The sequence below is a fragment of the Thermobia domestica genome, chromosome 2, assembly GCF_964235325.1.
Source record: "Thermobia domestica chromosome 2, izTheDome1.hap1.1, whole genome shotgun sequence".
Classification (NCBI taxonomy): Eukaryota; Metazoa; Arthropoda; class Insecta; order Zygentoma; family Lepismatidae; genus Thermobia; species Thermobia domestica.
The window spans coordinates 201,646,434-201,659,801 of NC_137455.1; the positions used below are offsets into that span (position 1 = coordinate 201,646,434).

A 13,368-nucleotide genomic window follows, 5' to 3' on the forward strand; every position below is an offset into this window, starting at 1 on the left:
ATCAAAACCATAAGCAACATTCCTTACTCTTCTTATAGATTAAAGATTGGTTATTTCCTTATATAGGCAATATCGTGATATATCAGTAGCTACAACGACATAACAGTGCGTCGAGTTGGAAAGTTTACTCGTTTCCCTTTGCCTAGAAGGTATGAATAAATTTTCCAACTTCACACACGGTTATATAGTAATAACCGCTAAAAATAATACATCACAATGTTTACCAACCTTTACATCATATCGACACTAAAATAACAATTTTGCGTTTTTGCTTCCAGTAGTCTTACTGCTTCATTTATTTTATGTATATGTTAGTTTGTTTGAAATCACATGTTATTTTATTTTATTTTATTTGTTTTACGTCTTTTTGCAATACCAAGGTTATGATGAACAAGACTTACTATTAACATGGGATTAGAACCACGATCGGGACTTGAATCTGGAGCCATTGACGGTTTATAGGGCAACCTGCAAGATCAGTCAACCCTCACAGTACTGTATAAGCTGGCTCCTATCTTATTATCTCGCACTCAAGAGAGAGATTGCAATAGCACGCTATTTCCTGTATGTTAGAACCGAGTTTCCTCACTCTTATAACAAATCTAAATGTTTGCTAAGTTTTGTATTTTCCCCAATGTTTCACGATGCCTAATCAATATCCATAATTTCCAACATCCAACTCATTCCAACTGAAATGGGAAGTGAACCAAAGTTCAATAGAACTAGAGTCAATCATACTAACTACTCAACTTCGCTACACGACAACACGTAAAATAATTGTCTTACAGAGAAGTTTATTCAAGTTGATTCAACCTGTTCAGAGTAATTGATATTATAAATCGTATTGGTAGATAGAAGATATACGTTTTTACACCCGACAAATTTTAATGACAAATATAAATTTAATTACAGTTCTATTTTCTTTTCTCGTTTCTCTAAACAGTTACTTTTAATTATAAAGTAAATGGAAAATAAATGTTGTGTAATTTCTCCTATATGCGTATGATTAATATACCAATGTTTCTTTGTTTTGCAGTTGGGCCAGTACACTTTTGGTTGTCGCCGACGAACCGCAAGAAGATGAAGAAGAAGGTTCTCCAATGCTAGAGCGAAAGAAACACGACAGGGACGCCATTCAACGGGAAGCTGCGGAAGCTGAAAGAGGCGTGGTGCTTTCAGACACGTCAGGCAATAATCTTGCTGCTTCACAAGACGTTCGAACCAGCGAATCACTGGAATACCCCCGTACCAATGCATTGGAAGAAGCGAAGGTCCGCGGCCAGGATAATAACAACGCTGCTCCAGTGGTAGTGGCTGGAATTGGAATGGTGAAAGAAGGTAACGGGTCATCATCATCATCATCGTCAGATGATCTTGGCGCGGCGTTTAATAATCAAAACAAAACCGATTCTTCCGCTGGTTCTTGTTTCGATTCCGAGATAGCGTGTACAGTTAAAGGTGACAATAAATCTGAAGGCTCAGCAATGAACAAAGAAATCGATGAGATCGAAGTGAAAAAGGACTTAGTTATTACTGTGACGAATATCGACGAACAGTACTCTTTGATAAGTGTTGACAGTGACATTAAAAAGTCATCAGCATCCTCTCAAGCAAAACAGGATATTCCGTTGGGCTGTAGCGAGGACATCAAACAACATTTGGAAAAAGGTAAGTGATATCTTGTGGAAAACAAAAGAAAACATTTTATATATATTAGAATAATATTGAGTAAATTTACGCGAAGTTCAATGTTCATTGTTAATTAAGCATGGTGAAAAGCTCTTGTTCTGTAAAGAAAGTTCAAGTTGAACGTAATTTTGCTTTCCAGCATAGAGTCGCAGGTAAAAGTTCCACTGGCGGCTCTTGAGGAAAGTGACATCGGTAAAAATTTAAATTTTATGGCTTGGAACTAAGGGACTAATTCTTGTATACAGCTTTCATCCCCTAGATTGTTGCGATAACATTTATATTTTACTGATTTGACTTTCCTCAAGAACCGCCACGGAAAAGTTCCCATATCTCTCTCTGTAAGTGTCCTATCTTTGGTAGGATAATTTACATGCTGAAAATGATCAATTTATATACTAAAAAGTATGTTCTTTCAGCGGCCGAAGATAGTTGAAATTGGTTTAACTTCTTGCAGAATTACTAATGAAAAAGCATGCCATTATAGCTATTTTTTTTTAAATACTGAAACTGGGTAATTTCAACAATCTTTCTCTCTATTTATTTTCCTTTATCTGTTTGTTTAAAACATGATACGCACCTCTGTAACAGTGATGTCAGTGCGGAAGAAATTGTCCTTTGAAGTATATATTAAGGGGTAGAAAATAGTTCATTGCGAATTTGATCGGAATATATTACATACTACCAATAATATTATTGAATGCTCTTCTATATCGAACTACAACTGCATAGTCGATAAAAATTTATTTACCAACTTGGCGGCTTGGGTAAGGTAGGATTTATTGTTTCATTTTACTCTTATCAAAATACAGTTCAGGGATTCTTCCCAAGAGAAACCACAAGAAACCTGGGGAAAGTAAAGTCATCCGTGGTGTTGACCACACACATCATCTCCGTGCACGAAGGTCAGGGAAGTATGAAGCCATAACCTTCAGATTACTCATGGGTCAAATCAGGGCAAAATGGGGAGTATATCTATTCCGTTTAATGTTGATATGTGTGTTAGCTATTTGAAGTGTGTCCTAACGAAAATCAAGAAAGAATTGTGCACATCGAAATCGAATGTGTTAATAATTGATCTTTTCTACGGGAAAACAATGTACAGTATATTACGTAAGAAGTATAGACATATTGTTAAAAAAGAAAAGTGATTCTGTACTTCTGGGAATTAAACTCTCTCCTCTCTCTCTCTCTCTTTCTTGACAAAATCAGTCAAATTTATTGAAAAGTAAATTATTTAAAGTGTAGATATATTTTCCATTTTGTATCTAAACTTTCTGGCCTTGGAATCTATGAAGGACTATGGTTGCCCAAACTGTTTCTGCCTCCCAGAATCGTTATTTCTGGCTTTCTAAACTAGAATTCTCTACCTCTTTATCTCACGATTCGAGGCCAATATTGTAATTTGTACCACTATCGGAAATCAAAGCCGGGCCAACCAGCACCTAAATGCACACAAGCTATAAAAAATTATAGGCAATAGTTACGTTGCTTCTATTGTAATTTCCCTTGTACAACATGGATAGATTTTTCCATATAACTAGCAGTAATACAGCTATTGATCATTATTAATTTTTGAAGGACTTAGATATAATTTATTCTACTTTCAAACAAGTCCCCCCTTTACATAGAGTACGTACTTTACCTCATGAGAATGACAATATAGAAAAACAATTTTGAAATATTGTGTATGAAACATCGTCATAATAATAATAGCAAATAAAAATGTATAAATATATCTTACAATTGGAAATTGTCTACTGATACTTATCATAGTATAGCAGCATAGAGTAGCAAATATAATCGTATGAGGGATGTAGGTGTCAGGTATTATTCAGTAATGCATTATATGCATAATTTTACTTAGAGTCCCTCGTATTTAAACAGTTTGCTTTCTCACTTTCAACACAGGAGACCACTGGTTCAAACTCCAAGCTAAATTGAAAGTCTATGTCTCAAATGACATTTGTATTCCTTACTTTTGTGCTGATAACGAAATATTAATTACGTACTGTAAACATTACTATTTTCAAAATTATTTCCTTAACTAAATTTATGAACAACCTGAAAGAGAGAATAAAACTTTAGGGAATATATCGTAGATTATATATTGCTACTTCTTTATTTGGTGTTCTTCATGTCCTTGTATGTTGAGTACTCACGGAATGTAATCAAAATGCGTGAAGAATATTATTAGATAAATCCATATAATAATTTCTATTTTTCAATAATTGTTCGGGCACTATCTTCAGTTGAATTACTTATATACTGAATTTGAATTTAATTCTGTTTTTGTTTGACTTCTGTCATGTAGAAACATTTCAAAGAATCAACGGTAATTAGCCCATCAGTAATAAATAAAGATAATCAATTAGTACTTTACTTGGCAAATTAAAATAAGCAACACTATTTCGCTATAAACTCTTTCCCTTTTACGTCCCACAGTTATGCTATGTAGGTTAAAGGAGACGGTGATTATGAGAATGAATGAAATTGTGGAATTATAAATATTGTGCGATATGGGAGAATTCATACACTTGCGGGAGCTGGGATCAAACCAGAGTCCCCGCTCACCAAAGGTGGGCGCTACACTACTGAGCCACCGTAGCCCCAATTTTCTTATAAAATAACAAGGAAATCGTTGAATTGTGTGAAATGTTCCAAAGCTATTCCGTTTTATTTCAAAATTCAGACTTAAGAATTTATTTTTAACTGTATACAAAAACAAGTCATAGTTCTTCATCTGTAATAAACACACACATATAGTAGATACACGTTCATAGTCATTGTTATAGATTCCTGAAGATTCATTTTTGATTATGAAGATTTTTAAATATTTAGGTATTATTTATTAAAGTATAAACTCGTAATTATGCTATAAAAATAGTCCATATTAACACAGTGAATAGTGTTTTAGACAATTCCAGATATAATCTTATGTCTTATAAATGAGCTTAAAATAATTCTTTCAAATGAAATCCAGTTTTCCAAAAACCAAGAAATCACAGAATTATTTGTGACTGTTACCGGAACTAAAATGTACTTATACATTGATTGTCATGCGGTTAATATGGGTCAGTATTGTCTTCAGAGTTTATTGTAATTTTATCAGAAATCCAGTTCTAGTGTTTTCGACTAAGACAGAACTTATAGTCATTGTTATAGATTCCTGAAGATTCAGTTTTGATTATGAAGATTTTTAAATATTTAGGTATTATTTATTAAAGTATAAACTCTTAATTATGCTATAAAAAATAGTCCATATTAACACTGTGAATAGTGTTTTAGACAATCCCAGATATAATCTTATGTCTTATAAATGAGCTTAAAATGATTCTTTCAAATGAAATCCAGTTTTCCAAATCCAGACAGAACTTTATTTGAAGTGCATATTTTAACGTGATTTAAAAAAGAAAACATTACTATGATTTCTTTTCACATTCTCGTGTTCCTTCAGTCGTGATATTCCGTAGGCCTTCAAATCCTTAGCTGCATTTTATGATAACTGCTATAATTCAAGTTTTTAGTCGTTAATGCAGTTGAGGACAGAGTGACAGGTGTTAGTGTCTTGAAAAATGCAGAAAATAATTTCTAAGTCGTATTGTACCGCGTTAACTATTTCTGTAATTGTTTAATTATTAGTTGTAGAGGCTTAGTTTTATTAGTGTCGCCAATAATTTGAAAAATCTCATAATAATTCCTAGAACGGATTAGTTAAAGAAACCATTGAGTTACAAAGATTTCTGTACATCATAAAAACAAAGAAAAAAGTTTAAAATAAAAGTTGACATATACTATCAACAGTAACACTTGCGAAGGTCTTCTCAATTTTCATGATTCCTCATGTCACATCATGATAGCAAAGATTAAGAATAAGAATTTAACCATAAAACAATATAGTATATCTACAGGGTCATGAACTTTGATAAAAGGTTTTTATTTTTCGGAAATTAGTATACCATTTTTCGTTATGCTAAACTCTGTTAGGAACTTTTTTTTTTAATGCAGAAAGAAATATATCTTTATGATGTGTAAATGAGGTATACAATGGAACGCCTTTGTTATTAAAAAAAGACCTTTATTGATGGCCTTAGGTTTTATTACATACGGGTTACATAAAAAGGGTGAATCTGATTGGAAGAGAAATTTGATGGGCTGTGTAAAAGTTGGCTATCACGATTTTCTTTTGTACTGACTGTTTCGGCTAACGGAGCTCCCGTCCAAGTATCTTGACTGTTGATAAAGCTGTACCGTATATAATCTAAACAATTTACTCTCTTTTCTGTTGGGGCTTCAACGTGGAATATCTTTGAATTGTATCAGTTGAGGATGGTCATCGTTTACGGGTCATCAACATATGGATCAAAACAGCTGAGCTGTGTGAAAGAAACATACGAGCCAAGTGGGTGACGTAGCGGTATCAGCTATCTATGTCGTCTTTCACGATGAAATTAACTAATTATTTATATTGAACATCATGTTTCGGAGACAGATTATTCCTAAATATTTCTTGATAATAGGATCCGGAAGATTTTGTAGTAGTAGTTTGTGAATACGATTGCAACAAGATATTACAATAATATGACATTTTTGAGAAATATGTTTTGAAAGGAAAAGAAAGTTGAATAGATAGTTTTATTGTATTTTTGTTTATAAATTGTGTACGGTTAAACTAACGAATGCATATCGAGTTTAATACTATATTACACTTTCGTTGCTGAAGTACTAACCCTTGTCTCATGTGCACATTGTGTAACAAACTTCTGTTGTGACCTTCTCAAAAACCATAGCCGAAGAAGCTGGACTGGTCTTCCGGATCTTCTCTTGTGTATATCACAAATGATACATCATGTGCCTGAAGTTTGTCACAAAACCTTGCAATTGTCAACCGTGTAGGAGGTTCTGTTTCAAACTCACGCTCCTACTTGTGCTGAACTTGAGGGACATTTTCAAGTTTGAAATTGTCACTTTAAAATGAACTTCCGTTTCTCAGATGTCAAGCGTGCACTGGCCGTTTTGTTTGACTATCATACTTCATACTTCATGTTATAGTCATGAGAGTACCGACATCTGTTGAAGAAATGTCATCAGTGCATATTGCAAACAGATTTTGACATTCTAAATGAAAATTTAATACTTCAGTTCACTGGTGAGTACGAAGTATATACTGTAGAATGGGGCCTTTTTAATTAAACTGTTATCAACTTTTTTCAGCGTATAGTTCTCAGTAGTGTCACCAACTACTAGAGCAAGAAACAGAAAATGACCAAATACTGATATAACATATTTTGCCGTCCTTTAATAACAGTTGTGCATACATTTTTTGACGGACTCTGTGTAACTTCTTTATAGCCTGTTTTTAGTTCCTTAATGTACAAAATTGTCTAACGCATTGTACTTGAATTTATAATACGAAATGTTCTGCAGTTGGATTCAGACGGGACTTACAAATTTGTGATCGCAAAACAACAGGCTATATGGTGAAGTTGCAGTAAATTTAAGCTACGTGAACTAACTGCAGTGACAATTCTATCGTTTAAAATTACTGGAAAGGACAAAGAACAAGTAAGCCTAGTTCTATGTAAATTTCAATTGCGTATTCGAATACAATGTGTTCACATACAGACTATAATGAGTAGTCGAATTGAGACTATTGTTTATTTTACCACGTTATTGTGTTTCCAGATATTCTATAGTAGGTATATTTGTTTGGAGACATTCATGAATTTTCTGCCTCCCATATTCTCTTTTGAGATACATTTCTTGTAATTGAATGTTTTACGTATTTTGTGACCACAATGGCAGAATTATGCGTTTTTATACAGTCCCGCAGCTATCAGTATTTTGCCCCTTAATATTTCTTTCCGCAATTCCACTACGCCCATAGATTTACCTGCTTGGCGCTTTCTCACTTGCAGGATCTGTGGATTTATCTCCATCAAATGAAAACCAGCAAGTACTATGTTGTTTATGCATACGCTTTTTCATTTAGATCAAATAGGGCCCAACATCCAATATTACAAGTATATATTTCATGATATAGGGTAGTATTTCTTAATGGATAAACACAATTTATTGCATGCAATTTACATTGATAAAAAAAATGAACACGTCCAGTAATACGAATTTGATCACTAGTTGAATTTATACTTTCAATTCTGTGTTTTATTTCACTTTTATATTGGATGGAAATCGTAGTTTCCTCTTTCTTTTGTGATATATGGTTTTCGATAAATTCCAGTGTTTGGTTTTAAACACGATGTTTGGTACCATGTATGAAGATAAAGAATATACACTATGAAAATTCCAAAATCAACTATGAATTTTGTATATTGCATATACGAGGAAGTTCAAAATATCATAATATAGTATACGTGGCAGACTATACGTGTATTCATTACTGAGTAAGTTGTCAGCTCCCATTTATAGCTGGAAATGAATTGTAAAGATGAGTACCATTTAAAATTTCATAATAAAATAATAAAATAAATATTAAAAAGTATTGATACATGTCTGAAGTAAAAATTTTAAATAGAAAAGTGGGTGGCAAGTTTTTACAACATGACTAATGTATATAAAAATATCTTTAAAAATTTAGTTTAACGGCAGATGCCCTTTACAGTTATGCCCTTTAGACTAAAGGAGACGGATGGTGAATCGAAATGATGAAAGTAAATTTTTGTATTCTCCCACCGGAAATCAAATTCGGAACTAAGTGTACCAATAGCACATGTGCTAGCCACTGAGCCAGCTGGCAGGGAGATTAATGCATGCAATCACACATATAAAAAGGAAGAAGAAATACTATTAATTCTTTATTTACCCATTCATTTATGAAGGCTCAAAATGTAACATTTTCGTTTTTCAATAATGTAAATAATTTACGTATTCTAAAAGTATGAAACTATTCTCCAAATTTAGTTTTTGCATTTCCATATTTTAGCGATGAATTTCTGGATATTTGTTCCAATAATCCAGTGATTTATTAAAATAATAGGTTATTAACTAAGTGTTTAAGGAAAGGAAATAATGGTCTCTTGTTCAAGAAGAAATTCTTAAGATAGCATAAGGAACTTATTTTGAACAACTATTAAATAAGTTATTTCTTTAAAAACAAAGTTCTACATGCATCAGTATTAAGTATTTTTATTGAAAATATTAGCAATGTCAAGGAAATAAATTTTTGAAACAACGTTTATCACATTCATGTTTAAAAGCATTATCTCGGCATTCCTTATGCATAACAAAAATTATTTCGTGCTCAGGTAATTAATTCTTGAAGAGAACTCATTTTGAACATGAACAGTTGCATAGTTTGTAATTATTGCAAATCCTGCCTTAAATTCGAGTCTGTATATTAGGAATATGAATGCTAGTCTACTTAACATGTCAGTTTGGATCTTCCTTATTATGACGTTCTATTTTTGCAAAATATAAGGTGCAGTGAAATGAATTCTTGGTGAATGAAAGTATAACGATTCACTTCTATGAACATCATGATCTTGGAGTAAGTCTAGAGATTGATGTCAATCCACATCATTTTATTTTTGGAACAGGAAATCAAAAGACCAAGGAGTGAAGCCTCCTAACGAAGAGAAGTATCCTTTTCTCCACACGGACAATAGTTTGATCTATATACCCATGTGATTTTCATGTGTTTGTGGAACTGAAGAGAACTAGAAAGGGAAGGGAAGCCACTTCCGATATGACAAGAGGTGCAAGAGAGGTTGCAACGTTGACTCCAGTAATGGATTCACACCTACCTAGCACCTTACAAAATTTTCTGTAACGTTCCATTAATTATGCGTTGAAAGCAACCGCACTGCAAAATTTACTTGAATTTTACATCTCAATTTAAAAATTCTGGATAAACCATTTAAAAGGGAATACGAAATATAAATTTACAGCATTGTTTCTGTAAATGTGTACAGTATGACTTCTGAAGGCCCTTTTTATTTAGATCTATCCACTGTTATTCACATAAGTACATAATGTGATAGAGCTTTACCAAACACATAATTAAAGTAACTGAATAGAAACTATATTAAAGATAGTGCTGAAATATAGGAAATCGGTGTAATTGCAATTGATGTTTTTTTCTTTAAGTGACAAAATGTTGATCTTATATAAGTTATATTTTGAATTAGAGTTTTACGTAAAATATCATTATATTGCGGTTGGAGAATCATACAGGAAATACACAACCGAATTCATATTTTTTTATTTGTATATTTTGTGTAAAATTTTAGAATGAATCTCTATTACCTACTTTTAAAAAAATATTTTAATGTATATGGTGTTATATAATAATAATATTACTTACTCTCTACGAGAGCCTCCTCACAGGTCTAGTGGTTAGCGCTCATTCCCTTAGTTGATGAGGTTACGGGTTCGATTTCCTTTTCGAGACCATCGAACGCGCTACAGATTCCACTTTAACCTACACATAGATCTCCCCTTTTAAAGTATAATATTAATAATTTTATAAAAATCATTCCGTATTTATGATTTGTCATACAAATGAATAAGTTTCGAAGGCCGTCGTTTTGCTCACATCGACATCTTACTTTAATCGTTCCTTATCGTAAACATTCTATCATTCAAATGTATGTCACGAGCCGTGTATGAACTGACCTGAACGGAATTCTCTCTCCTGATAATACAATGCTTCGCTTTCACGTTTCTGAGCACTTTGATTCAGGTATGAATATTAGGCATCTTGTGATCAACCGTATTCTTAGATAGATACGCAAATACCGTGCATGTTTCATTAGATGTGCTATGGTTATGTTATGAACACCTTATATTTCCGTTGAAAATATAATGACTTTCCAATTAAGACTTTTTGAAATCATGTACACTAACATATAAAACTCTAAAGAGCGATGTACAATATAATATGCATATGTATATTGTGTGTATGCATAGATGTATGTTAATGTTAGTTTAGCTCAAAAATTATTAAACCATTTTTTCACCGATCACAGCATAGTTATAGACTGCCTATCATCACGTCATCATGCTTAATCCTAAACAGCTTGCCAATAATTTAAAGGGTGGAGCAAAATGTGTGATAATTAGAATGCTTCCTAATATAACTTGCAAAGAGAATTTACACTGAAGTCGTTAACATTTGTACAAACAAAAGCAATCATTAGCAGTTTTAATTGAGTACAACAAACAATATCAATTGAGAAAGGATTTGAGAGAAATTGAGTGGAGCCTGTATTTAAAGATAACATACCGACATTCTACTGATGAGTCTTCTAAAAATCTTAGGAAGGTCACCCACCGGTTTCGAACTCGGAGTCGTTAGACCAACCATTAGGTTAAGCCTGCTGGGTTTCATAGTTCAATAATATCTAATTTGGCCTCGTTTATTTCTTGTGTTTGATTAAAGATTTTCATGAGTTTACCGTTTATAGGTTCAAGAAGGCGATTTTTAGCTTGTCAAGAAAATTCATTTCGGGAAGGGAAGAAGTATCAGCTTTATGTAATGCTAATTTCATGTTTTCAGGTGAATACAATTTACCTGGATCGTGATGTTGAGAAAAAGTCATTTATGGATGAATTTACAAAATGCGTTTCGAGGATTAACAAGTTTCACAGAATTGTGAGAATTTATCGCTTTTGGGTGCAAGAAATCGATTAAGCTAGGTCGTGCCTCTCACAAATCAGTTTAGAAACAATCTCGGGAAACGATAGTAAGTATAGATTATCAGTAACTCTGAGCTCATGTTAACGAGTTTCCTGAAAAAGAATCAGCAGGTCTGTGTATATTTCAAAAATGTTATATGGATCTCTTGTTCTAGTGTCGAAGAACCGACATTTGATATAATAGCAACCAGAAAATGTGTTTCTTTATAATTACACTTTAAAATATGTTAATGAGTAAATATTTGGTTTTAATTTACATACGCGTATTATAAAGTTCAATTAAAATAATAAATAATTCTGTATTGTTGGTCAAAGAATGTTATAGAATTTGGTTTAAACATGCCGTGTATTGCCAAGAGTAGACCCCTACTTCCAAATTTTGTTCCAAAAAATAAGTGGAAATGATGGATAGTTTTTTTTCTTATTTTTTAAAAATCAATGTCTTGCCGCCAGCTACACGACTGATGTTCCCCTATACTTATACTTCGGTAGTCGGTATTTTGATTTTTTTCGGTATTCAAATTTGGATATCGCACAGCCTAGTATAGAAACTACATATTGTTGTGTATGGATTCAAGGAAGCTGGCTAGAAGCATAAGACATTGGAACATGTTATGTCAAAGATTGAATAAATTACTATTCTAGTGTAATTCTTTTGGTTGTCTAACGGTTCACTTGAAATGTGATGAATCTATCATATTGATGCATGATAAAACAATTTAGCTGAGTTTCTGTTTGAAATTGATTATGCTTTTCTAGGATACTCATTCCATCTGCGCAATATTTAACTTGATCGGAAATGTAGTACCATAAACTTGACATAAAAGTTGGATTTTAGGCTTGAAGTCTAAATAAACGTTCTGAAAATTCTGTTAAGAGCATGTCTGGCAGTTATATACCCTGTAGAGAATTCCTTGTTCACTCATTGCACATTGATGAAATATGCATTTTTGTATTGCGTATGTAAAACTTCTTTTATGTTAATATGGAGTACCACTCGATGGTTTCTCGAATTCAAAACATCACCTATTGAAATTTAGCTTTTGGACGTTTTTGGATAACCCTAACACTGAAACTATGCAATTTTCTCCACAGGTTCGTATGAACTTTTTCTCTTATTTTGATATGAGGAATCACCTTTTACAGTTCGTCGGTATAGCCCATTAATACCCTGCATATAAGGCTCATGTCACTGATTCAAAAGATTAATTAAAAAATCACAATTTATGGAGGCAAATGCCTATTATATAGATTATATTGAGCACATATATCTGTGATGTAAAATTTCATGCTTTTGTTTTGGGCCACAGAGTGACATGAAAATTAATTTGCAAAAAAAAAAAAAAAAAAAAAAAAAAAAAAAAAAAAAAAAATTGTTGTCTGAATAAAAATTGTAATATAATAATTTTCCGTTCACTATTTTTTTATATAGGATTATGTACAGGTCTATTTAATAGCAAGCCATCAATCAACCAAACCAACATATTGTATTACTTAAAAGAGGTGTGATTATTTGTCTCATCATAAAAATCTATAGTTGATTTCCACTGGAAAAAAATAGTAATTTGTAGATTTCTTTTGGTGTTCGTAATATATTGAACAGGATGTATATGTATGTTTGTAAGTATTGGGAAAACGGAGTATTGATAAATTTTAGAAAAACATGTTAAGAATTGGTCTTATATTTGGCTGAATTTGAGCATTGGAAAGCTAGAAGGATATAATTCGTTTCCAGTGAATTGGAAAGTCATTTTCTTCTGTGTCTGTCGATACACACTTTCCAGTGGACATACATAATACTGTCTATACATTAGGGTTCATCATATGTACAGTAAAAGAGATCGATTAATGTGTAAGGTGTCGTTAGAGTACGCTTAATACATCAGATTAAATAATTCTTCAATACACAATGCATTTGTTTTCGTTTTGTTTTGTACTTTTTTTGTGAAATATTAGTATGTCAGGCGGAAAATTGTCATTACAAAAAAATTATAAAAAATGACAAGAAACTTTGGAAGTATACGT

At 32.5% G+C, this 13,368-nt stretch overlaps 1 protein-coding gene across 1 annotated transcript in view; it reads left to right on the top strand.

Annotated features, from left to right (window-relative positions):
* Positions 1–13,368, top strand: part of bbg (PDZ domain-containing protein big bang) — a 956,487-nt gene that overhangs the window by 334,937 nt on the left and 608,182 nt on the right. Inside the window, exon 3 of the mRNA XM_081748413.1 lies at positions 1,037–1,668. Within this exon, the coding sequence (XP_081604539.1) occupies positions 1,037–1,668 (632 nt within the window). The remainder of the gene's footprint in view (positions 1–1,036; positions 1,669–13,368) is intronic.